The sequence below is a fragment of the Hemibagrus wyckioides genome, linkage group LG04 (assembly GCF_019097595.1).
Source record: "Hemibagrus wyckioides isolate EC202008001 linkage group LG04, SWU_Hwy_1.0, whole genome shotgun sequence".
NCBI classification, from domain to species: Eukaryota; Metazoa; Chordata; class Actinopteri; order Siluriformes; family Bagridae; genus Hemibagrus; species Hemibagrus wyckioides.
This window is the reverse complement of record NC_080713.1, coordinates 5199594-5226340: the sequence shown is the minus strand read 5'-3', so window position 1 is coordinate 5226340 and position 26747 is coordinate 5199594. Positions and strand designations below refer to the sequence as shown.

Here is a 26747-nt window from a genome sequence, read left to right as displayed (position 1 = left end):
GGTTCCTGGTAGTAATTATCCTACAAATTTTCTAGGGTCTCTCTCTTTTAAAATTGTCCGTGATCATTTCACTTACTTGGGATTGGTAATTCCTGTTAATCCAAAAGACATATTTAAGATCAATTTTATGACTGCAATTAAGAGCCTAAATGCTATATCTCACTAAATCTTTTTTTAAAAACCTAGATTCTATTATTTTTTCTTTCATCTGGGAATTTAAGACTCCTCGCATCTCTAAGGCACACTTAAAAATCCAAAGAGGCAGGGGGGCTTGCAATGCCGGTTTTTCAACACTATTATTTGGCAGCAAATGCAAGAGCTTTGATGTATTGGTGTTGTGACCCGCCCCGTGTCAATGAGACTGCAGCGGATCCTCTTAGTTGGAGTCCCATTCTATAAGCAGGAGCTGCCTCTCTGCTTTACTACTTGCTAATCTGAATGTTCCCTTAAAGAGTGTTACTAATAATTTCATTGTACATAGCTCCTTGAGGATACTGAAACAAATTAAGAAATTCCTTGGTATCACACAGCCCTCGCTATATTCTCCCATTTGTAAGAATCATAACTTTGTCCCTGCTTTAAGTGATGGAACCTTCCAATTGTGGAACAACAAGGGTCTTTCTACGTTTCACGGATTGTACACAGGTGGTTGCTTTTCTTCTTTTAATCAGCTTCTTGGCAGATATGGGCTTTCTCATTCTCATTTTTATCCTTTTTTGCAGATACGGCATTATGTTCAGCAGGATTTTCCTGACTATAAGATTCAGCAGGAAGAACATCGTTTTTATACGTTAGTGCGTCAAGCGCCGGATGCTAGGCATGTGGTTTCACAATTTGTGTCCCTGTTCTCTTCACAGGTGAATACCTCTTTGGATAATTTTAAAGTGGCTTGGGAAAAGGAGGCTGTTATCAGTTTGTCTGTTGACTTCTGGTCTACAGTCCTGCAGAGAATACATAGCTGTTCCATCAGTGCTAGACTGCAATTAATTCAGTTTAAAATTGTACATAGATTGCACTATTCTAAAGTTAAACCTCAGAGGATTTATCCAGTGGTGTCTCTAATTTGCAATTGATGCCAGGGTGCAGAAGGAACTTTATGTCTTTCTTTTTGGCTTTGCCCAAAACTACATAGGTTTTGGAAAGATATATTTTCTTGGTATTCTGCAGCATATGACCAGGTTTTTTTTGCCCGAAATGGAGTTGGCCTTAATGCTGGGCATGGTGGTGGCCAAAAGAATTATATTAAGGGAATGGAAATCTACTGCCTCCCCATGTTATCAGAAATGGCTTGCGGAGATGGTCTCTGTCTTGCATCTTGAGAAAATACGGTTTAAGGAAGCAAAGTCTCTCAAAAAATTTTCCAAAGTCTGGGGTTCCTTCCTTGAACGTTTATGTGACAGTGGAATTTCAAGAGTTTGACATATCTGTGAAGTTAGGATTTATACGCTGATTTTTTCCCCCGTTTGTGATTTGCTTTTTTCTTTTGTACTTTATTTAGGCATTTAATGTCATTTTTGTCTTCTGGCCTCCCCTTTTTTTTCTACTTGTTTTGTTTTTGTTTTTCTGGTATGTTCTTTTTTTGTTGTTGTTGCTATAAAACCAATAAATATAATATATCAAAGGCATAACATTATGACCACCTGCCTAATATTGTGTTGGTCCACACCCCCCCCCCCCCACCCTTTGCTAACAAAACAGCTCTGACCTGTTGAAGCATGGACTCCACTTTATCCCTGAAGGTGTGTTGTGATATCTGGTACCAAGATGTTAGCAGCAGATTGTTAAAGACAGGACTTAAAAGGATACTTTTGATAGATACTGACCACTGCAGACCGGGAACACCCCACAAAAGCTGCAGTTTTGGAGATGCTCTGATCCGGTCGTCAAGCCATGAAAATTTGGCCCTTGTCAAACTCGCTCAAATCCTTACGCTTGTCCATTTTTCCTCCTTCTAACACACCAACTTTGAGGACAAAATGTTCACTTGCTGCCTAATATATCCCTAATAACAGGTGCCATGATGGGGAGATGATCAGTGTTATTCACTTCACCTGTCAGTGTTCATAATGTTATGCCTGATCGGTGTATTAATGTGTGACTACAGACACAATTTTACGTTTATTATTGTTTCTGCTAGTGCAAGTTTGCTCCCTCAAACATGTCAATAAATCCATGTTTCCATTTCATTATGAATTTCAGGTAGTTGCTGTGGTAGAATGTCAAAGCAATGACTCAAAGCAAGCTGAAGAATTCGCTCAGAAACACGGCATCCCTAAAGTCTACAGCAGCTATGAGGAACTGGCCAAAGATCCCGACATCGGTATGGAGTTCATCACCAACCTGAATGTGACATTTATTTCTACATCTACAAGCCAAATACGATAGAATTGTTGTTTGGCATATAAATAATATCGTAATAAAATAATAGGACATAATAACGGATTCAAGATTCTTTTATGGTCGCTATACTGAGTCCAGCGAAATTAGAGCAGTCCTTATAGTGCAAGTCACATATAATGTGGTGCAAACTATACATCCATTTTAACAAATTAAATAGGTGTATAAAAAAACTGCAGTCATGGCAATAGTAATAAATAAGTCAATTATTGTAAGTGATGTATAAGGTATAAATGAGTATGTAAATATTTTATCTAGATAGAAATACACAGATCATGCTTAACATTAAGACCACCTGCCTACTATTGTGTTCGTCCCCATTTTGCTGCCAAAACAGCCCTGACCCGTTGAGGCATGGACTCCACTAGATCCCTAAAGGTGTGTTGTGGTATCTGGCACCAAGATGTTATCAGCAGATCCATTAAGTCTTGTAACTTACAGTGAGGGAAAAAATTATTTGATCCCCTGCTGATTTTGTATTTTTGCCCACTGACAAAGAAATGATCAGTCTGTAATTTTAATGGTCGGTGTATTTGAACAGTGAGAGGCAGAATAACAACAAAAAAATCCAGAAAAACGCATTTCAGAAAAGTTCTACATTGATTTGCATTTTAATGAGTGAAATAAGTATTTGATCCCCTATCAATCAGAAAGATTTCTGGCTCCCAGGTGTCTTTTATACAGGTAAGGAGCTGAGATTACAGTAGGAGCACTCTCGGGGACTGCTCTTAATCTCAGCTCCTTAACTGTATGAAAGACACTTGTCCACCGAAGGAAGCAATCGATCAGATTCCAAACTCTCCATCATGGCCAAGACCAAAGAGCTGTCCATGGATGTCAGGGACAAGATTGTAGACCTACACAAGGCTGGAATGAGCTACAAGACCATCGCCAAGCAGCTTGGTGAGAAGGTGACGACAGTTGGTGCGATTATTCCCAAATGGAAGAAACACAAAAGGATTGTCAGTCTTCCTCGGTCTGGGGCTCCATGCAAGATCTCACCTCATTGAGTTTCAATGATCATGAGAACGGCGAGGAATCAGCCCAGAATTACACTGGAGGATTTTGTCAATGATCTCAAGGCAGCTGGGACCATAGTCACCAAGAAAACAATTGGTAACACACTACACCGTGAAAGACTGAAATCCAGTAGCACCCTCAAGGTCCACCTGCTAAAGAAAGCACATGTACAGGCTCATCTGAAGTTTGCCAGTGAACATCTGAATGATCCAGAGGTCATGTGGTCAAATGAGACCAAAATCCAGCTCTTTGGCATCAACTCAACTCGCCGTGTTTGGAGGAGGAGGAATGACTCCAAGAAGACCATCCCCACCGTCAAACATGGAGGTGGAAACATTATGCTTTGGGGGTGTTTTTCTGCTAAGGGGACAGGACAACCGCACCGCATCAGAGGGACGATGGACGGAGCCATGCACCGTCAAATCTTGAGTGAGAACCTCCTTCCCTCAGCCAGGGCATTGAAAATGGGTCGTGGATGCGAAGAGGAGTGGGCCCAAATTCCTTGAGATGTGAGATGTGTGCAAACCTGGTGGCCGACTGCAAGAAATGTCTGACGTCTGTGATTGACAACAAGGGTTTGCCACCAAGTACTAAGTCATGTTTTGCAAAGGGGTCAAATACTTATTTCACTCAATAAAATGCAAATCAATGTATAACTTTTTTGAAATGTGTTTTTCTGGATTTTTTTGTTGTTATTCTGTCTCTCACTGTTCAGATAAACCTACCCTTAAAATTACAGACTGATCATTTCTTTGTCAGTGGGCAAACGTACAAAATCAGCAGGGGATCAAATAATTTTTTCCCTCACTGTACAAGACTTAAAAGATACGTACAGAACTTAAAAGACTTACAGGACTTAAAGGATACTTTTGATAGATACTGACCAGTGCAGACCGGGAACACCCCACAAGAGGTGCAGTTTTGGAGATGCTCTGATCCAGTCGTCTAGCCATCACCTATATACACTGATCAGGCATAACATTATGAGCAGTTACAGGTGAAGTGAATAACACTGATGATCTCCTCATCATGGACCTGTTAGTAGGTGGGATATATTAGGCAGCAAGTGAACATTTTGGGCAGTGGAAGGATTTGAGCGAGTTTGACAAGGACCAAATTGTGATGGCTAGATGACTGGATCAGAGGATCTCCAAAACTGCAGCTCTTGTGGGGTGTTGCCAGTCTCCAGTGGTTAGTATCTATCAAAAGAATCCCTTAAGTCGCGTACGTATCCTTCAAATCCTGTAAGTTACAAGGATCTGCTGCTAACATCTTGGTGCCAGATACCACAGCACACCTTGAGGGATCTAGTGGAGTCCATGCCTCGACGGGTCAGGGCTGTTTTGGCAGCAAAATGGGGACCAACACAATATTAGGCAGGTGGTCATAATGTTATTGCTGATCAATAGTCAAACATAGGGATTTACATATGATGAGAGAGCATTAAAATGTCAAGGGATGTAAACATACTGAGTAATATATGAATAGACACACACTGAGGTATACAGAGAATGTAAACTTAAGTTTTGTGTATAAAAATGCTGGATCAGAGCGTTGCAATCCTTCAGTTTGTGTTTAGTGATTGTGTTCCAGTGTAATCAGTAAGTATATACATTCCCTGTGCACCTGTATGATATAATACAGTCTTTATTGTAGGTTCCTCACATTTAACACATTAAATGTGTTATTAACTATTAATGTTAATAGTTTCTGTAGCTTGATGGAGCAGAGTCACAGTTATGTTCAAAATGTGTCAAAGGGGGTAAATACTTATGCACTGCAGCAGACTTGCATACCATTGAGCCTTTAGATTTGTCAGATTGCAGATATTATAAGGAAGCATTATTAAATCACAGACTTTCTCTTTTTTTGCAGATGTGGTATACGTGGGCATCATCCACCCTTATCATCACCCGGTAGGCCTCATCTTCCTCAGTGCTAAGAAAAATGTTCTGTGTGAGAAACCTCTAGCCATGAATCTGAGAGAAGTGAAGGAGCTCGTGGCCACAGCTAAGGCGAATGACGTCTTCTTGATGGAAGTAAGCAATGTTTAGCTTAGCTAAGTGTTTGACCATCAGCATGCCTCTGCCTCACAGCATTTCTCCCCTCATTTGCCCCCTCCAGGCTGTGTGGACGCGGTTCTTTCCCGTCTCCATGGAGATCTCCAGGTTGCTGGGGAGGGAAGCGGTAGGGGAGGTGAAGCTGGTGAGAGCGGACTTCGGGGCGTCTCAGAAGAACATCCCTCGCTGTGTGGAGAAGGAGCTGGGAGGAGGCGCACTGCTCGATATCGGTATCTACTGCCTGCAGTTTGTCCTCATGGTGTACGACGGAGAGAAACCCGAGAGCGTCCAGGCTACTGGAGTCTGTCTGGACACAGGTAGGTGCTAGGAGTTCTAACCAAAGATTGTGCTGAATGTGTTACAGCTGTGTGAAAACAGTTGGAATATTCCAGCTGTGGTTGAAAACTGATTTAGGATAATCCTTTAAAAAGAAATCAGATCCTCCAAGATTTCACGCAACTCCGCGATATTCGTAGGAGCTTGCGATTTTTCGACTGTATGGAACAGAGCTTTGTCTGAATGTGTGTTCAAAGCTCTGTTCCATACACAAAGCTCTGTTCCATACACGTGCTTCAACACGAGTATAATATCATAGAAAATAATTATCCATGTGTCTTCACTGGTCGGAGTTTAAAAGAAGAATCTTGTGCTTGCAATTTTGGCTAATTAAGTCTGTTAAATGAATAACCTATGCAAATTGCATCACAAATTCTGAAGAAAAATCAAGCATTTTAGCCGCAACACTCGCAAAAAATATATATATTAATACTACAAATTACACCGGTCAGGTATAACATTATGACCACTGACAGGTGAAGTGAATAAGACTGATGATCTCCTCATCATGGCACCTGTTAGTGGGTGGGATATATTAGGCAGCTAGTCAACATTTTGTCCTCAAAGTTGATGTGTTAGAAGCAGGAAAAATGGACAAGCGTAAGGATTTGAGCGAGTTTGACGAAGGGCCAAATTGTGATGGCTAGACCACTGGATCAGAGCATCTCCAAAACTGTAGCTCTTGTGGGGTGTTCCCGGTCTGCAGTGGTCAGTATCTATCAAAAGTGGTCCAAGGAAGGAACAGTGGTGAACTGGCCACAGGGTCATGGACGGCCAAGGCTCATGGATGCATGTGGCAAGTGAAGGCTGGCCCTTGTGATCCGATCCAACAGACGAGCTACTGTTGTTCAAATTGCTGAAGAAGTTAATGCTGGTTCTGATAGAAAGGTGTCAGAATACACAGTGCAGGACGGGTCAGGGCTGTTTTGGCAGCAAAAGGGGGACCAACACCATATTAGGCAGGTGGTCATAATGTTATGCTTGATAGGTGTATTTTGGTAGTGTACCAAAAGCCACAAGCATTTAAAAACATCTGAAAGAAGCAAAACCCAATAAGGAAAAAGTAAAATGGGGAAAATAAATAAACAAAAAGAAACGACTGAGAGAATGAGTGAAGCTTGTCCATCTCTTCCATTCTGAATGTTTGACGTGTGCTGCAGGAGTGGACGAGAGCATGGTGGTCACGCTGAAGTTCTCTCGGGGAAGATTAGCGGTCTGCACCTGCACGATAGCTATGGATCTCCCGAAAGAAGCCGTTGTCTTAGGGACTAAAGGAACCATCAGAGTAAGTGTGGTAGACAGTTTCAGGTTCTAGCTCTTGTTTTTTTTTTTCCAGCTTGGTCAGATTGTGGTCCTGTTTTCACGGGTCATGTTTTTAACCAGGTTCCTGCTCATATGTGGTCTCCAACATCACTGATTGTAAATGGGAAAGAGACTCAGTACCCAGTACCTGAACCGTACCTGCCTCTCAACTTCATCAACAGCACCGGTTTGAGATACGAGGCTGAGGAAGTGAGACAGTGTCTCCTTAAAGGTGAGGACTGAATTAAATTTCCCAAATATGGAAATGTCAAGATTATGTGGCATCACTAACTAAATAATATCCAACATGCACGTTAACTGATTGCAGACCTGTTTCATTAACCAACCACCAGATGGTGCTCTCTCTCTCTCTCTCTCTCTCGAATTCAAGGTCACACTGAAAGAGCACAGAATTTAATTTAGCAATTAAAAACTTCCAGTCAGATGTTTTGCTTTTTTCAACAGAAATTCAGGCTCTCACTAATAAACTGATCCGACTCTTAAGTCCTCTCTCCTAACTGGCTCTGTATCTTAAGGTCGACCTTTCCAAAAGCATCACAGCACAAAGATCATTGTTAAATGGTAGTACAAGCATCACATGTTGCTCTCTCTCTCTCCTCCCTGATCTTGTCGATGCTTTTGCTTTCGTCTTTGCCTAACCATCACTAAAATTATTATATACATCGTCAAATATAGTTTCTTTATGTCTTTATGAACCTTGCTTTGTGCACTGGTGTGCAGTCATGTTGGAACAGGAAGGGGTCATCCCCAAACTGTGCCCACAAAGTTGGCGGCATAAAATTGTTCAAAATGTCTTGGTATGAAGCTGAAGCATTAAGAGTTCCTTTCACTGGAAATGGGTATATATTGTGTCTACATGCCTAGAACCCTAGCTCAAGGTATAATGCTACGTTTACACAGAGACCGGAGATCATTTTCCAGTGTTGTGAAAGGTTTAACAAGATGCAAATATGGAGCAGCAACTACCAATGGGAGTGAATACTGTAGAGTCTCATATTACATGGTGCAGATATACTCTGCTGAATTTTATACACAAACTTAAACGTCAAATCTACAACTTGAAGGTTTCATTTTAAGCGACAAGAAAACCAATTTCTTATCAAGTGGAATGCTAGTTGCTCCACCTACTCACTGATAAACATGATCACTATGGCAACCAGATGTAGAATCGCCTGACGACTTGGAGTAATAAAATCATTGTATGTATGAACGTAGCTTAATCCTACTTCAATCTGACCTGCATTATGAACAATAATTCCACATAATTTTCCTGAGATTTATCATTTACCCTAAATGTGGATTTTTTTTATCCTGGATGTCATCTTTTTTCCCCCCCTCTCAGGACTGAAGGAGAGTTCTCGGATGTCTCACTCGGACTCGGCTCTACTGGCTGAGATAATGGATGAATGCAGGAGGCAAGTCGGAGTAGTGTACAGCCAAGACCACCAGTAACCTTATACCTCTTACAGTGAGGGAAAAAATTATTTGATCCCCTGCTGATTTTGTACGTTTGCCCACTGACAAAGAAATGATCAGTCTGTAATTTTAATGGTAGGTGTATTTGAACAGTGAGAGACAGAATAACAACAAAAAAATCCAGAAAAACACATTTCAAAAAAGTTATACATTGATTTGCATTTTATTGAGTGAAATAAGTATTTGACTCCTTTGCAAAACATGACTTAGTACTTGGTGGCAAACCCTTGTTGGCAATCACAGACGTCAGACATTTCTTGTAGTTGGCCACCAGGTTTGCACACATCTCACATCTCAAGGAATTTGGGCCCACTCCTCTTTGCAGATCTTCTCCAAGTCATTAAGGTTTTGTGGCTGACCCTTCAGCTCCCTCCACAGATTTTCTATGGGATTAAGGTCTGGAGACTGGCTAGGCCACTACAGGACCTTAATGTGCTTCTTTTTGAACCACTCCTTTGTTGCCTTTGCCATGTGTTTTGGGTCATTGTCAGGCTGGAATATCCATCCACTACCCATTTTCAATGCCCTGGCTGAGGGAAGGAGGTTCTCACTCGAGATTTGACTGTACTGGGCTGATTCCTTGCCGTTCTCATGATCATGGAGGTGAGATCTTGCATGGAGCCCCAGACCGAGGAAGATTGACAGTCCTTTTGTGTTTCTTCCATTTGGGAATAATCACACCAACTGTTGTCACCTTCTCACCAAGCTGCTTGGCGATGGTCGTGTAGCTCATTCCAGCCTTGTGTAGGTCTACAATCTTGTCCCTGACATCCATGGACAGCTCTTTGGTCTTGGCCATGATGGAGAGTTTGGAATCTGATTGATTGCTTCCTTCGGTGGACAAGTGTCTTTCATACAGTTAAGGAGCTGAGATTAAGAGCGCTCCCCGAGAGTGCTCCTACTGTAATCTCAGCTCCTTACCTGTATAAAAGACACCTGGGAGCCAGAAATCTTTCTGATTGATAGGGGATCAAATACTTATTTCACTCATTAAAATGCAAATCAGTGTAGAACTTTTCTAAAATGTGTTTTTCTGGATTTTTTTGTTGTTATTCTGCCTCTCACTGTTCAAATACACCTACCATTAAAATTACAGACTGATCATTTCTTTGTCAGTGGGCAAAAATACAAAATCAGCAGGGGATCAAATAATTTTTCCCCCCTCACTATATGATGCTGTGCCAGTAGTTTACTTCACTTCACATCAATACAAAATAAATGTTTTTGCCCCTCATGACTATATAAATTGATTCCTTAATTAACTGGGATGGTAACCAATTATTTTCCAGGCTACATACACATGCTCAATTTTAATACTTAACTGTAATAAGAACAGAGAGTCATGACAGGTGCTCTTCTCTTTAATGAACTGAACCAGTCTTGGACAATGCAACAGAGTAAAGTTGATATCACAATACATATACTTTAAATCCTAGGTTCACAATCAGAAGCGTGTGGATATGAGACGCTCGGTACACGTAGTTGCTGCGAGAACGAAACGCGAGCACGAAAGAGTAGAGCCTGGGAGGAAGTGTGATTTGGTGCGAACTTTAATTTCTCTTCTTCTTGATTCTTTTTGGAGACTGAATGAACAGGGTAACACTAACAACAACAGCATCTGACTCCATTTCTCAGATTAGGAGAAAAAATATAATATATAATATATTATGAAGTGCTGGTTTCCCCCAACACCCTAACATCTCAATGTCAAGTATAATACAGGATGTAACATTGCCTACAGTAGCAGTGGGAGTGCAGTGCAGAAGAGGGAGAAGGAAAAGGAAAAAAAAACCCCACACAGATTAATAAAAATGTCCAGAGAGAAAAACCACACTTGCAAATACATTCCTTTACACTTGGTCACAGTGAAAGAAGGTGGAGAAGCGAGAGCTGCTAGCGTACCCTTCTTTTGCTTCAGCACATCTCTGTTGGTTCTGCAGCCAATGGGAATGTTCTCGAAGAATACCGAGTGCATGTGGAGTACTGCAGCTCTGACCTACGCCCTCCATCACCCTGCGGTCTGACTGACAGACAGACAGCCGCCTGACTCGTGAAAGAAATAATACGTTGCAGTTTGTAAATGAAAAGGACTAAGGATTGACACACGTGCCCAAAAAAAAAATTAGCATATAGGAAGCAAGAATACTAGACTGGGATTAGACAAGATGTGGTCAACAACTGGCCTTTTACAGGTGAAGCCCAGCCTGGGAAACCTTGCTAACTCTAATGCCAGTCTGCTAGAAGTGCTTGAATGATAAAGGAGCAGGAAAAAGGTAAGAATGACTGGAATGAAGAGGAGTGGAGGTCTACTGCACTGGAACCACGCGCATGGTGTTGGTGTAACCGGAGCCGGGACGCCAGCCGGTCAGCACGATAACGACATTGCCGGGCTTGAAGAATCCTCGAGCCTTGCCTAAATAACACAGATTTGGGGGTGGGGGTGTCAGTGTTCGAGCAGGAAGCATAAAAGAAATTGTATGCATCTGTAGAATTTATAATTTAAATGATAAACCAGTCTTCTAGTGTCCTCTTACCGACATCCATGGCAAAGTTGACTCTGAGGTCAACATCCTCGGCCCAGACATCGTGAGCGGGTTTGTTGTAAAACACAGGGAAGATGCCGCGGTACAAATGTGCCTGGCGGGCCGTCTGCCCATTACGCGTCACCGCGATGATGGGGGCACGGGGGCGGTACCGGGAAAGCAAGTGAGCAGACCTGCAAATGAACAGAATGGTCAGTGGTGGCCATGAGTAATAATTTAAAGGTGAATAAAATAATGCAAAAAAAAAAAAAACTGATTTAATTAATTCATAGTCTGAAATTAGACTATTATATAAAACTAAACACCTGAAATACTACACAGCCCTATATTATTACTCAAACATACAGGGGTAGGAGGAAAAACAAAGGAAGAAAGAGTAATATTTGCCTAGTGAGTGTATAATTTCCTCCTGAAGCCTTCTACACATTTTATAGGAAGTAAACCTCACTCAGTTTCATTATCTGCCCTTTTGTGTGTGTCCATGCTCAAGGTCCAAGGTAGTTCTGGGGTAATATATAGGAAACAGTATAGACTACAGTATTTATAAAGGCAGATGGTAAATTTGCATAACTGCCCATGATATTAAAATGCATTTGCAATGCTAGAATGAAGATATAATCTTTCGAACATGTTCCAGGAGCCTGATTTTTCAACTATACTGACCGTCACCTGACCTTGGGTTATACCTTAAAACCAGTGACATGTACACTATGCTTTAAAAGGTGAAGTGTTTCTTCACAAATTACACTATGCAACAATTTTTATTCCTGGTAGTAAGGTATATCCTAATTGCAAAGAATACATAATACCTAATATTACATATTTAATACCTAATAATAAATACCCAATTAGAATTAGAGAAAATGGTAATTCCCATACACTTTGCTTTTGTGACCAGGACATTTTTCATTGCATTAGGTGAATTTGCCAATCTTTTCATTCACATTTTGTGTTCGTAAAAGTGCTTAGAATAAACATGTTAATTTTACAGAGTACGCAGTCCCCAATCTGATGTTCAGTGGTGACATCAGAACGTTATGGGGTCCAGCAATGGCTCCTACTTAGCACCATTCCTCCCACTATTGCTAGTGTGCCTCGAGGTAAATTTCCTTGGTTTCTGATGACCCAGCCATATGCATTATAATTCAAGGCATCTAGCAATGTCTTGACACTTATGTAATCATCTTTAAGGTCCAGGGGAAACCTTACCTTATGCAAATTCGCCCATTTTCTCTATGAAGCTCGATAAATTTCAAAATACTAATTTCCGGGTCACAAAAGCAACGTCTTAGTGAACACCACCTACATTTTCTATATTTTGATGCACAGTATTATATCGCTTCAAATACCTTATAAGAAGTGATTTACAATAGGTTTGTGTGATAATGATCATCCAAATAAAGTAAGAGACCAGCTGACTTGTTAATATGGAATAATTCTCTTCTTCCTTTCTAATCTCATGTACTCTCAGTTTAACTCGCAAGTAAGACTCCCTTGCTTTCCGTTCAGCTCACAGGACGATTAAATAAGGATTTTCTTTATAAAAACTAGTAAAGCAAAATCAAAATAGGAGTACTCTGGCATCCTGGCACCTGCTTCCTCCCTTCTTGCCTTCTAGCTGTCTCCTCTTACCTGCCACTTTTGGTGAGAACAATTATAGCACTGGCGCAGCATTTGAAGGAGGATTCGACGGCCCCGATGGCTACCGCCTCTGAGGGGTCGTGGCTTAGTTTCGTGGAGCGCCTCAGCTCCTCGAACAGCTGCCGGTGGAACATGGCTGCTTCTGCCTCTCTGGCAATCTGAGTGTGTGTGAGGGAGAGGACACAGTGCCACCCAGTGGGAGGAGGTGGAATGGGAAAGGGAGGAGTTATAATGAAAATCAGTCAGACCACCAATAGCACTCGAGTGAGAGAGAGAGAGAGATGGGCAAAATATTTACACTTTTTTTTTCCTTCTTTTCAGAAACATCAAGGCTTTTGGGAAACCAGTCAATTAGTAATCTCATTCAGATCAGACACTGCAACATTTGCGTCTCTCTCTCCTCCTCTCCTCTTCCTGTCTGTCCCTGCTCTACACTTCCTGGCTGCTGTCGTCGTTCCGATCTCAACCTCCTGCCTACCTGCCGGAGCCAGTGAGCACTATGAAAGCAGAGGCGAGGATTTTAAACGAAGCCTCCACTGCTCCGATGGCGATGGCCTCAGCGGGATCAGTAGAGTAGGCTGTGCAGCGGCGCAGGTCCTCAAACACCTGCCGGTGGAACATGGCCGCCTCGGCTTCGCGAGCGATCTGATTCGACCATGCAGTGAGCAGATGAGGCAGAGAGGTGTTGGAGAAAGAAGAAAAAAAAGAAAAAGAAAAAAAAAAAAAAAAAAAAAAAGACAGGGAGGGGGGGGGGGAAGAGAGAGAGAAAAGAGAGAGCAGGCAGGTAGTAAACGGATGGATGCAGGCAAAGTAGACAGGGCAGGCAAAAGAGAAAAGCAAAAGATGATAGTACAACAAGAGAGAATGATGCACAGAAGACATTATAGGAAAGAATTAATGCACGTGTTAGATCACAGAAGGCAGAAGGACAAAAAAACAAAAAAAAAAGTCACTAGGTTACAATTGATCCCAGTGGCTTTGGTCAGTCATGCACGAATTATTTTCATAACAAATCATTCTAACACTGATCATGGCTTATAAATCACATTTTGGTAAATTCTTTACTGAATCATAGTTGATTTGTTGAAGTTCAGAACCAAATAAAGGGCCATTATTGCTGAATGGAGGTGTAACATGCACATTTTGCAGAAAGACAACAGCCAGTTGGAAAATATTAAATTAAAGAGTTAGCGAACACGGGGTTAGTCCACTGTTCATGATTAGCGCTTTAAAGGGATAGTTCGACCAAAACCATGCAAAAGAGCAAATCAATTAAAACCTTATCAACTAGTGCTCGGTTCTTATATAATTTCGGTTCCACTACCCCTTTAAATACATTTAAGCAGAGTTAGAAAAAGGAAGGAAAATGAAAGAAGCCAAGAATGCAGAAGACAAACACCATGCCACACATTGAAATGACCCTGCTCTTAAAATGAAACCAGATAACCGTGTTGGAGATTAATGTTAATAAAGCCCGATTAAGATTGACCAGCTGGCATAGCATCCGAGGCTAATGAAGGATCAGCATGCACATCACGCTCCCTTTGGACGGTGTGGGTGACTCAGCAGTCAGAGAATGCGCCACTGAGCGCAACAATAGAAAGAAGAAAAAACGCTGAACAAGCCAAAGGAAGTCTGACAGCATGCAGGAATATTAGGAGCAAAGCTACCACTATTTCTGCCTCTCACAACCCAAAATAATGTAGCAAGCTGCCCATGTAGTTCTTTAAGCTTTCTTTGGATTCTGACCCTACTGTAATAACACAGCCACATGTATAAAAACCATGAAGTGTTTTTGTTTTGATGTGCGTGTCAATAGGGGGCATATGTACCATGTGCTGTGTCCGCACTGCTTCCAGAGGGTAGTCTCCCTTCGCAGTCTCTCCACTCAACATGATGCAGTCAGCTCCATCCAGAACAGCGTTAGCCACGTCGCTACCCTCTGCACGTGTGGGACGGGGTTTCTTGATCATGCTCTCCAACATCTGGAAATAGAGGGCAGGAAACAGTAAAGCATTACTTTTCTTGCTCTGGAGCATCACCCACACACACTTGAGACACAATACAAACTTATTAAACTCTAACCTGTGTGGCACAAGTGATTGGCTTGCCAGCTTTATTGCAGCGTCCAATCATCATTTTCTGGGCGAGGAAGACCTTTTCGGTGGGGATCTCGATACCCAGATCACCACGGGCGACCATGATGCCATCACTGGCCTCCATTATCTCATCAAACCTGTAAGCAAGCAAGCAACATCAGCATCGATTCAATAACTGAAATATATTAATACATATTGAAATATTCTAGCTAAAGGAAATGAATGCTAGTGCTGAAGAAAACTGAAATTATGGATAGAAGGCATGGTGGTGTTCATGTATAGCAGTTTTATCGCTCACCTACGGACTCCTTCGTGGTTCTCCAGCTTGCTGATGATCTTAATGTTCTTGCCCTTCTCCCCCAGCACCTGCCTGACCTCGTGGACGTCGGCTGCTTTGCGGATGAATGAGGCGAAGATCATGTCCACTCCCATGTCCACTCCAAACTGCAGGTCCTTAATGTCCTTCTCGGAGACGGCGGGCAGGTCGACGGCCGCCCCGGGCAGGTTGACGCCCTTCTTGCTGCCCAGCATACCGCCGTTCTCAATCTCGCACATCAGGTAGTCAGAGCCTATTAGAAACATGAGAAAGGAATTTAGACCAACATCTGCAAAGTTTGGATAAACCACAGAGGTGAAGCACTCACACACACCCTTTTTCATCCATTTTTATTTATGATCCGAAACATGCTCACCAATCTCTTGGACTTGGAGAGAGATCAGGCCATCGTCGATGTAGACCTTGCTGCCCACCTCCACCACCTTAGTGATGTTCTTGTAGTCCAGCCAAAGGACGTTCTCATCACAGCTCTCCATGTAAGCATCGTCCAGTGTCACCTTGATCGGGTTACCCTTCTTCAGCTCCACCTCAGCAGTGCCACTCTGTCAAACACACAAACAACTTTACTGTTATTTATATTAGGAGACCGTGAGCATTACATGAGCTTAACATCCCATCTAACATTATGTAAAGCAGTATAATGTAGGTACCCCTTTGATGAGTCCAGTTCTGATCTCAGGGCCCTTAGTATCCAGAGCGATGGCGACAGGTCTGTAGTGGATGCTGCCCGCCTCGAAGCTCTCACACGCCTCACGAACGTTCTTTATGGTCTCACCATGATACTAGAACACACAAACATGCACATCAAAAGCACTGATTCTACACCAGGCATCACCAATCTGATACATGTGTGATTTGGGATTACATGGTAGTAAAAATAAATAATGTATATATATATAAAATTTAAAAGAACTAGGTACACGTGTACATACACTCACTAGTCAAGCAGCAGGACTGCAAAATACGTTGCAATTTTGGATTTTGCAATACATTTTCATTCTGCATGAGCAATTCAAGTTCCAGATAAGCTTCCTGTGAGTTTAGCAGCTCAAATAAATATACATCATGACAGAAAAATCAAAAGTTTTAATATATTATACGGTATATAGCAATAGCTTAGTGCAACATTATACTAGAAAACTGATATGCTATTATGTTTGTAATTTTCACTGTGAAATTCCTTCACATATCCCATCCTTGGGGTTTGGTGTCAGAGCACAAGGTGAGCCATGATGCAGCACTCCTGGAGCAGGGTGGATCGGGGGACTTGGGCCCAACGGAGGGAGCTTGGCAGTCAATGTTCTGCTTCATCCAAAAAGTGTTCAGTGGGTCAGGACTCGGGCATAATGGTCAGGTGTCCACAAACTTTTGGCCATATAGTGTACACATTTGCCTACCAAATTTGCTTAGCTCGCTGTCTAGAGTAGACTGAATAGATTCATCATAAAACAGAAATGAAATATTTTCTGTCCAACAATTCTTGAATCTCCTCACATTCCTTATAAAATTTCACTGGCACCTTCATGACCACACCCACCCCAAAGTCATTAACATGACAGCAAAGACTATCCAAATGGAGCGAGAGAATCTGTGAAATCACCAACAACATCAAAAGGAGGTGAGCTGCCATTATATACACCAGTGCCAGACAGTTTCTATCAGTTACATCAATCTGACACGACGGTCAAGATGATCTCAGCATCAAAGCATCAGGAACGTTTGCTCTGGTCAGACAGCTATTAGGCCATTTTGGAAATTGTCTTTGGTGCAGAAAAAGCTCCAGAAGGCCTGGTGAGGAAATCATTGCAGTAGACACTAAATTTCATAAAGATGATTTAAGTGAAGTCCAATCAAGGAGGAGTTAATAGGGATTTCTGTATGTAGTTCAGACCACCACTTTTACACACACACAAACCGTTTTTCGTTTAAGGAAGATAAGGCTTGGCTCTGACAACTTGGAGTTATTTATAGAGTATAGAGTGCTGTGCACTCTAGTTTAGTGGACACAGTGACCTCGTCATCTTTATCATGATCACGTGAATGACACCATAACTGTCCAGGATCTTTGAGCCCGAGCACAGGCTCGTTCAACGTACAAGTATGAGATCATTTTAAGGCGTCATGTAGATAAGCAGGGAGAAGTAGAACCAAGGTCAAAAGAGAAGCCCGAACCTCATGAGAACCGTGGGAGAAGTTCATGCGAGCAATGTTCATTCCTGACTTGATCATCTCCTTCAGCATGTCCACTGAGCGGGAAGCTGGCCCTGCAATGAGAAAACATACAAACACCTGATTTATAAAAGCACATGATGCAACATCAACTCGATGCACTAAAGCAGAGCTGCTACTCATTATTAATAAAATATGCCGTTATTGCTGACAAATCAGAACTGAATAGAAATAAAATGTTAACATTAAGCAAAACTCTGATGCCTGTAGTGTGACAACACACCGATGGTGCAGATGATGCCAGTGTTGCGGGCAGTGGTGGGTTCGGAGTCGATGTCTAGCAGGCACATGTGCTCCAGGAAGGTGTCGGCCATAGCAGCGTTCAGCTGCTGCGTCTGGATGAAGGCAGTGCCCAAGTCTTGAGTCTTTGTGTGGGACATGGTGAGAGCAGATTTGCTTGGTGATGTCCTTGAGATAAATAGAGAGAGAGGAAGAAAGATTAGAAAAGGGGCATGAGGTTTGGTCCAAAGGTGCACATTGTGATCTGCTGATAGATGCAGCCTTCATCTTCCTGTTGTTGAACTTCATGAGCCAGGGTTTTATTAAAATATTCTTTAAATTATTTGTATTTAATAAGAATTAAACCCAGATCATTTGGGATGTATGCAAAGCAGTGACAATTGTCCATTTTAGACCGTTATAGAGAAGTAACCAGGCTGAAAAGCTGAGCTATGATCTAAAGGTTTAACAAATATTTTGCTTTTACAGGTGGATTAAATTACAGTCCTTTATTGCCTGCAGTCTTGTATCTCATTACACATCCTTGTTTCGCCATCCTGTCCAAAAAGAAGTCCAAAATTGCAAAATTTATAAAAATGTGTACGTGCCATCCTTCACATAAGTGCTCGACATTCTACAATCGCTTGCTTCAGTAACTTCCGGAAGATGTGAGGCAATTTTTTTTTTTTGCCGTTTTAGAGAGAAGTCAGGAAGTTACTGCGGAACACGACCAAGAAATTAAACCACTTAGTGTCCTAAATCGAGACACGTTCCACATCAAACCCAGGCTTGTGCTTGAGGGATTATACAAGTCTGAAACTGGCACATTTTCTACACAGGCATTGCTATTAATAGTACAAATCAATAATGCAGGCTAATGATCCACCACAGAGGTTACGAGTGAGGGCACATCGAACATTTTCAGCTCCCATGATGTTTAGGGAAAAAGACCATAGCTATAGAACGTCTCTAATGATGAAATGTCATGTCCTTACAATGAAACTAGGAAATAAAAAAAAAAAAAAAAAGAGCCAAGATTGTGAAACTGTGGTCCTTTGTGGTCACTTTCAACATTTAAATAGCAAGAGTGCTTTATAACCTTTTTGTATTCTCCACCACTATAGTTCGTCTCTTTTTTCTCCCTAGTTCAGGCCAAGACTTTGCATCATCCTGAAATATGAAGCCAAACTGTTGTGTTCAAACAAACAAAAACAAAACATTTTTATAGCAGTGGGATTACACAAGAAAGCAACGGTCAACACAAATGTCCAGGACATGAGCATGAGCATGTCCTGTAGTGCCCTGTGTTTGTGATCTGAGTAATTCCAAACTTTTCTGGAAAATTCCATGACAGCCTACAGGCTATTAGTGTGTGTGTGTTTGTGTTGTGAGGAATGCTGTGTGGGTCAGTAGAGAGAGTCCTTTCAGCCGGTCACATGATTTACAGCTCGAGGGCTGCTGGATGAGACCGGCAAAAATATTGCTGAATATCCCTTCTCCAAGCGTGAGGTCATCTTGTGAGCTTACCTTCTTACTGACTAGCCTGACAGAAGAACAGAGGATTAGCGCTAGCGTATACGCTTACTCTGCCCCGTCTCCAGGTACGCACGGATGTATCGCACGTGAATACCAGATTTGTTTCTGCAAGTCATGACTTGACCTAGAAACGACGCATTAGGCACTACAATGAGGTAACACCTTATAACGTACATCTCTTTACTGACACGTGACTCACAACTAATACAACGAGTTGCTTATTATATTAACTGAAGCTTGAAATTGAGATTGTATGATAGATTTTTCCCAAATTTTCCATTTAAAAAAAAAAACAAAAAAAAAAACAAAAAAAAAAACCCACCACCATACAAGATTTCAGGAGCGATATTCAAACTGATCATTGGTTAAACCCCATCATTTTAACGGTCAGTATTACCATTTTGAGCATATCTGCTATGAAACTTCTAGAAAAAAGAAATTTAACAAGAGGGGTTTCACTGAACTCGTCAGCAGTGACTCTCCTTATGCTAATATCATTTACTTCACTTGTCAAGTAGCTTAAAGTCATAACCAGCCCTCTCATTGCCCACCTCAAAATGCTCCAGGTACACACAAATGGTTTAACGAGTCCCATCATGAGTCTGCCCACCCACATATTCCTCCCATTAGAGCTCATTTTACTACAAGAAAAGCCCCATTGACTGCTCTATTCACAGATGTGTCTGACTAATAGAAAACCCTGACTCATTCCAAAACAGTCAGTGGTTAGACACCCCATTTATTCCACTGCACTCTGCAGACCCCGGTAGGGGGACGGTGCCGAGCCGGTAAGCTGCTGTACGTGAGGAATGTCACATCACATCGCACACGTACACACTGAGACTAACAGACACAGTCAGGGGTGAAAATCAAACCCTGTCTTGCTGGGGACAGAATCAGCAGAACAGAGAGGGATGTAGATTGTCAACTAATTAATAATAAATAATTATTATTAAATAAAATGAGAATCTTTAATAATTCAATATCTATAAGAGTAATAATCACAGAAACACCTCTGGCTCTGATTAACCAGAAGAATTTTTGCATACACTCCATGTATGTGCATACAAGTCCAGCTAGACTGATCTGAAACAGTTTTATCAATGGCGAACTGTGGGGTCCAAAAAAAGCTCCCCTAAGTAGCCAATTCTTCCCAAGCTATACTAAAACATACGAGACTGAGATGCTTTTCTGCTCACCACGGTTGTAAAGAGTGCTTATCAGAGCTGTTATACCTACACTTCCCATCAGCTCAGACCGGTCTGGTCATTCACCTCTGATCTCTCTTAACATTAAGGTGTTTCAATCTGAAGACATAGAATAAGGGGTTTTTTTTGGTAGTGGTTGTTTTTCCACACCATTCTGTGTGAATGTTTACCCAAAATACACAAACCTGCCCATCTGGCACCAACATCCATGCTGTGGTTAGTTTCAGAGATCACATTTTTTCCCTCATTCTGATGCCTAATGTACATTAACTTAACCTGAATTTACAGGATTTTATGCATTGCTCTGCTACCAATTGATTGAATACTTGGCTAACTACATAAACGCACAGATGGTCAGTTGTTCCTATTATAGCAAACTACATACAGAGGTTTTTAATTTAATATCAGACTAGTACATGGCTTTTCTTTGTCCCTGGAGTTTTATATCTGTTCACATGGGCATTGTGCTGGATCCCACAAGCTCAACATCTGTGTGTTTGGTTAATTTGCTAGACAAAAACGATGGCGAAGAGCCCCTGTATACTGGAGATCAAGGCTAAGCAAATATAGAGTGGCACGTGAACAGCATGTCTTTCTCTGACTGCTGAATTACTCTGTGACTAAAATCATGCGAGGTTTATTCATATAAAAGCCTGGCATACCGTCCCTGGACTTTACAGCATGTCTATTAACCTACTTACACATCCAATAACCCAATAACCTTCCACACTCAAGCCCTTAGCTTAGCTTTCTTCATGCCTTAACCACCTTGCCTGTTTTCCAGCACTGCATAAAGGCTTTCGCATGACCTTCCCCTATCAAATCAATATAAACACACATACCTGTAGAGCTCCCCACTTTTCTGTGAGCTATAAAGACACCTTGTCAGAAGAATCTTCCGGAATAGTTCTGGTGGCTTTTCCCTACCCACAAGGCTGTGGCATGGGAGTTTGAACCGAATGAACCTGGGTTCTGCATGCTCTGCAAAGACCTGAACATGAAATCCTCTTCTCTTAAGAGCGGATAAACCACGCAAGTCAATCCTAAAGCTTTGGACCAACATGAGTCAATGGAGTGGTTAACTGGATTAGTGTTAGCTAAGCAAGACCACCACAACCGTATCATGTTACGTACACAAGCACTAAAATAGCAAAAGGGCCTCCTTACTAGAGAGGGAATCGGCGAAGGACGACTTCCTGTGCATTCTGATAATCACTCAAAACTGTACAGGTGATATCATCCATTTTAATTTGGCATAATTGATCAAATTTACACTATGTCCTGTAAGAAAAGCTGTTGGAATTTTTCTTCACTAATAAGAAGCTCTAGGAAGCACACAGACTTTAACATAAACAATGTTTTTCCGGTTAAAATGAGGTGCATGTAGGAGGTCATCATGATTTCTGACCTCACAGGATAGTCATATCAACCACAGAGAAGTCATCAGAATTTCTCCAGCAGCGTTGCTGGGTTGTTTTCAGCCATCTTGGCGTTTTCCCTGCACCCCTCTAAGAAAGTGACCGGTCAGATTACCTACAGCGTTAGATCAAACTCGGCGCTCGGATGATCATTTTAGTTTAATTATGCATGACTATGATTTTCTCCACAGATGTTGCCTGCTACTTTTTAGTTTAGTGACCCTTTCCCAGAAATTAAATGGAGGAGTCCTGTTTGTTGTTACACAGTATTTTTAAATAGCTGGGGAATCTTGGTTCATGACAAATAAGCCTTTCACCTCTTCATCCTGGCACAATGTCTTCTAATGAAGTTGTATGTTCAACATTTGTGCTATGCCCATTTGAGAACCAAATATTAAAAACTAAAATAATAATAAAAAAATAAAAAAAGCCCCCAGACACCATGTTGGGAATGGAAGGTGATCATATTACAGCGTGACAAACATACGGGTTTGTGGAACAAAAACATTAAAACTTCATGCTGGAAACACACTGCCCTCATCATCATTAGTTTATGTTCAGAAATTTCAACTGAAATTGCATTAAATCTGTTTTAACCAAGAATATGCTGCAAGATGTGTGTGTCAACTATATTTAAGTCCCGTGTTATAGGCTAACCTGCAATGTTGCAAATTCCCAGTTTATTCCCATTAATTCCCAGGGAAAGTTTCTAGTTTTGAAAATTCCGGGAATTTTGCAACCCTACATTTATTTAATTAATTAATTAACAAATAAATAAAAAATAAATACCCTCTTAATCTGATCCGAATAGAAATAAACTTCATACATTTTTCATGTTAAAAATAAATAAACACCCTCCAAAAATAAAAATAAGTCACTCACATAATCTGAGCTAAATAAAAACAAATTTAAGAAAATTTTCATCTTCACTTTAAAAAAAAAAAAAATCCTCAAAATAAATACATAAATAAATGCAATACAGACCCTACATTAAGTTGTTAGTGACTGTGTGGGGTGGATTTTTTTTTTTTTTTTATTTCCACCTCAAGCGTGTAATTATCCAGTATCTGCCAACGTGTTCTCTCTTTTTACCCAGTCATAAGAACCAACACTTTAGTCTTTGGCTTGGCTTCAGGAGACGTGATTTGAGTCACACTCGCACTAAGAACCGACTCATTCTTCCCGTCCTTGCTATAAAGGATTTTGTTCCATTTTCACATTGAAAATGAGAGATGATTTTTCTAACAGACTCCTAAAAGTCTGTCTGACTGAGGGTCTGGGTTTGTGTAGCTGCCTGGTTGTAAACACACAAACTTCCTCTCCCTTATTGTGAAGAGCCAAAAGAGCCGGGTTACCAAACATGCCTTTCCTGCCAACAAAGGACAAAAAGGGGAACGGCACATAACTCAGTTCAAGATCCCAATCCTGTTGGGAGAATGGGAGTTCCGCAGAGCATTTAACACAAACAGGCATAAGAGATAAGGACCTGTTATCAGAAATCGACAAATCATAAATTCATTCTGGTGTTCTGGCTTCCTGGAAACCTACAGTACGTGACTAACCTGTTCTGGTTTATTTATGGAGCAAAAAATTTGTTTGCTTGCCAGAAATCTAACTATTAATTACATCTGTCCGTCGAGCATCCACACACCCAAGCCTGGAAACAAACTGATTTTGGTGGGTCTAGAGATGAGCGATTCGTCCACCATGATGCTCCAGAATGCAAATGCCAACCATGAGACAGCAACTTCTCACTACAACTTGGCAACAGCAGTCTAAAACTCTGCATTAGTATCTGCACTAATTGATGCATTGACACACAGGCTGTGACATGTCAGTCACCAATCTGCTCATGTTTTGCTGTATATAGCTTCAGCAGATTGAGTATTCATGATAATTGCTGGTAAAGACTGAGGTCAAGACGGAAGAGAAATAAATAAATCGATGCAACAGGGTTTCAACACCTGTATAAAATGTACTGGAAAGAAATGAAGCAATCAGATGCCAGACATCTTGTTGCATGACGCTTTACTCTTGATTGTTAAACACGTGCTTGTTTAACCTCAAGAGAGCAAATCATTAGAGCTCTAACAGATCTGTTTTGCTGCACCGAGCTCCCGAGAGGCAGAAGAGAAAAACATTAACGCTATTGTCAGATGATGAGTGCCAACTGTGCCAAAACCGGATACCATGGTCCGATTGTGGCTGCAAGCCAACTCTCCTCTGCTTACATGTGAGGTAGAGGACATGTACCACGTTCGTCTGAGCAACAGTTCGAAAAGAGGAAGCACGTGTTCCCCGGAGTGAGTGGCGACGACAGAGATGGCAGATGGGTGGAAATTGGCAAATGGCTGAATTGGAAGAAAAAGAAATTTAAGACAAAAATATATTTAGAAATTAATATTATGGATGTCAGTAATGCATCACTATACGATATTATCTGTTATTCAAAGCTAGGATTTATTTATTTATTCATCTATTAAAAAACGGAGAAAAAAAGGGGAACCAATCCATCACCATGCCAAAATTTATACAGATTTTCTCATTTAAGTCACGTGACTCAAAACATCACTTCTAACATCAATAGGAATATTAGATATATTTGTACTGGTACAACTTGCATCTTCAGCTCTTTATAAAGCAGTCTCATATAGATATAAATATTCAGTGTTTAAGTGTCCATCTTTTAATCCCAGGGATGTTAAGATGCGGATCTGACCACTGCACAGCACTGCGGCGGATGTGTTCAAAGTCACGTTCACTCTGCGTCACATTTTCCTCTTCAAGTACGGAGCAGGCTTAGTGGACTCGAGCCAAAAAAAAAAAGAATGCAATATTGACCCAACGACCACACCTAGAGATCTGCAAAGAGGTTATTAGTTACACCTTACACCTCGTTTAATAGAGAACCTGCGCCATTCGACCAGGTACTTCGTTCATCAACCATTAGAAAGGAAACGTGATACTGCATGCGCATGCGCATTCTAGCTAGTCGGTTTATGCTAACACGTAGCCAGAAAATATTAAAGTAAGATAAAATTTTAAGTCTTCATTTTAAAGCAAAATCACTGAGCAAACAATTTAATTTGGAAACCAAGCCACCAAAATAAATAAGCTGACAGTTATTTTTATTACAGTCTTTAACCGGCAAACACGCAACATCATGGGCTGTTTCACAAATAGATCCCTATTCCCTACATAGGCACACTAGTTAAGGTGGTAAATTAAGGTGTTGTACACTCTTAAATAGTCCACTATTTATTTAATACAGAGACATTTGGGATTCAGCCAAGGTAGCCAAGTAATAAGTAATGCTAAGTAACGTCACATCCATTCCTGCCAAATCGCTTGCTCGTTAATTCATTGGTCAAAAGCACATAACTTCTATCTTTATTAGCCTGTAATGTTAAAACCAGCGGCTAAATCTGTGATTAAGGCTTACCTTTCCCCAAAAAATGACCGTCCACTTCAAGTGATGCGCCTCTAAACGCTGCACGAGCTTCCTCAAGGTGATCTGAGAAACTGGCTGGCGCTACTTTAAAAGGAAGAACACGCGGATGTATTCCTACGCAAAAAGGGCGGATAGTTTCCTGCAGATTTTACACCTACAAATTTTTAAACCTTCTAAAAAATTACCAACACAAATAATTCATACAACATGTTAACATGTACGGAGATATAATTATTATTAAACGTCCCACACAAAACCTGAAGGAATATTTCCCGAAACGATAATGTTGGCGGAAGGTTATTGTGACACCAAAAATGAAGGAAGTAAGGTTCTTCGGAATAGCCAATCAGAAGAGGGGAACTGAGCACGTTGATGTGCACGAGCAGAGCATGCGTCCGAGTGAAGATGCTCTGCACTGTAATCTGTTTGTTATTCAAACCTTTTAACTGGTATTGCGTTATAACATTTACTGTATTATAAATCCCCAGCTCTTAATTCGTGGTAATGTTTGATGAAACTCAGAAGCAAGCACGTGCACCAGTGCTTAACGCTTTCCATTTCACTCTCATAGTGTGTTGTTATTTCCAGAAGCATGAATAATACCGAGATCATGAGTGAGACAGTCAGTCGTGGCATGCATCAATCATCTATGATATGCATATTAGTCCAAAATCAATAGAGAGAGAGAGAAAGAAAAAGAGTCAGACAGAGGGAGAGAGAGACAGAGAGAGAGATTTTTACTGTTGTGTGCAAGTTGCATTAGAATCTGAGCTCTAAAACGTTAACATGTGCAGAACAGCAGGTTCTCCTGGACCAGGGCTGAGAACCTGTGGACTCCATCCTGATAGCCATTTGCCCTTTTTCCATTGCAAACCTATGCTGCAAAGGCTCCCTCTAGTGTTCGACTGCAGCATTGCAATTGTGTAATTGTGCCGAACAGCCATTTTATTTATTGTTTAAAAATCTAGTCTAGTATGTCTAGTATACTGTAAATGATCATACATTTCAGACAAGAAATACAAGAAAGATCTGTTCTTGTGCATAATTTACAATTACACTAATTATTTAACTTACATGTGAGACCTACTGAAGGCTATAAACATTATTTTCAAGATGAATCACTCACCTTTCTCATGAAATGAAGGGTGTGGCTTTCAGTTTACATAAAAAAAGCTTTTATAATTAAAATAATTTCAAATAAAGAGATTCATATTCCATATTTATTGCATTTCAACATTTCACCAGCTTACTTCTAATCAGATAAAGGCCTCCTGCTGACAGGATCAGGTACGCTCGTACACTCACCTGTGTAGCTGTCGGGTCAGGTATTAATGATAAATTATAACATTGTTTTAGGTGAGGTTTGAGGTAAAAGCATGTGTTTTTACTCACCTGCACGCTGCAACCGTGGCAGCATTACTGCTGCTTCCACTACCCATCCTGCCCCGTCCTTA

At 41.1% G+C, this 26747-nt stretch overlaps 2 protein-coding genes across 5 annotated transcripts in view; one reads left to right on the top strand and one right to left on the bottom strand.

The window, feature by feature from the left end:
* LOC131351750 (trans-1,2-dihydrobenzene-1,2-diol dehydrogenase-like) overlaps positions 1–11407 on the top strand; it is a 15024-nt gene extending 3617 nt beyond the window's left edge. Inside the window, exons 2-8 of one of the 2 annotated variants that reach the window (XM_058387274.1) lie at positions 723–857; positions 2200–2320; positions 5293–5456; positions 5542–5794; positions 6974–7098; positions 7197–7347; positions 8479–11407. In XM_058387274.1, the coding sequence (XP_058243257.1) occupies positions 723–857; positions 2200–2320; positions 5293–5456; positions 5542–5794; positions 6974–7098; positions 7197–7347; positions 8479–8588 (1059 nt within the window). In that variant the 3' untranslated portion in view covers positions 8589–11407. The remainder of the gene's footprint in view (positions 1–722; positions 858–2199; positions 2321–5292; positions 5457–5541; positions 5795–6973; positions 7099–7196; positions 7348–8478) is intronic. The other variant, XM_058387276.1, reaches the window with a different exon arrangement.
* pkma (pyruvate kinase M1/2a) lies at positions 9958–26747 on the bottom strand. Of its 3 annotated transcripts, none has more exons than XM_058387272.1 (11): positions 26686–26747; positions 17685–17869; positions 17405–17496; positions 15883–16014; positions 15588–15774; positions 15194–15464; positions 14882–15032; positions 14629–14781; positions 13275–13441; positions 11147–11328; positions 9958–11025 (listed from the first exon to the last, which is right to left on the bottom strand). In XM_058387272.1, the coding sequence occupies exons 1-11, from the start codon at positions 26730–26732 to the stop codon at positions 10919–10921; spliced, it is 1674 nt and encodes a 557-aa protein (XP_058243255.1). In that variant the 5' UTR covers positions 26733–26747; the 3' UTR covers positions 9958–10918. The 3 variants fall into 3 exon arrangements, with proteins under 3 accessions (XP_058243255.1, XP_058243254.1, XP_058243256.1); XM_058387271.1 differs by lacking the exon at positions 13275–13441 and adding an exon at positions 12788–12954; XM_058387273.1 differs by lacking the exons at positions 13275–13441; positions 26686–26747 and adding exons at positions 12788–12954; positions 25285–25465.

What these genes read in the sequence shown, in the direction of transcription:
- pkma (XM_058387272.1), bottom strand. Translation starts at nt 26,732, where the DNA reads ATGGGTAGTGGAAGCAGCAGTAATGCTGCCACGGTTGCAGCGTGCAG. An exon ending in GCCACGGTTGCAGCGTGCAG is followed by an intron (nt 17,870 to 26,685) that starts GTGAGTAAAAAC and finishes ATTTATCTCAAG; the next exon opens with GACATCACCAAGCAAATCTG. An exon ending in CAATCACTTGTGCCACACAG is followed by an intron (nt 14,782 to 14,881) that starts GTTAGAGTTTAA and finishes CTCTATTTCCAG; the next exon opens with ATGTTGGAGAGCATGATCAA.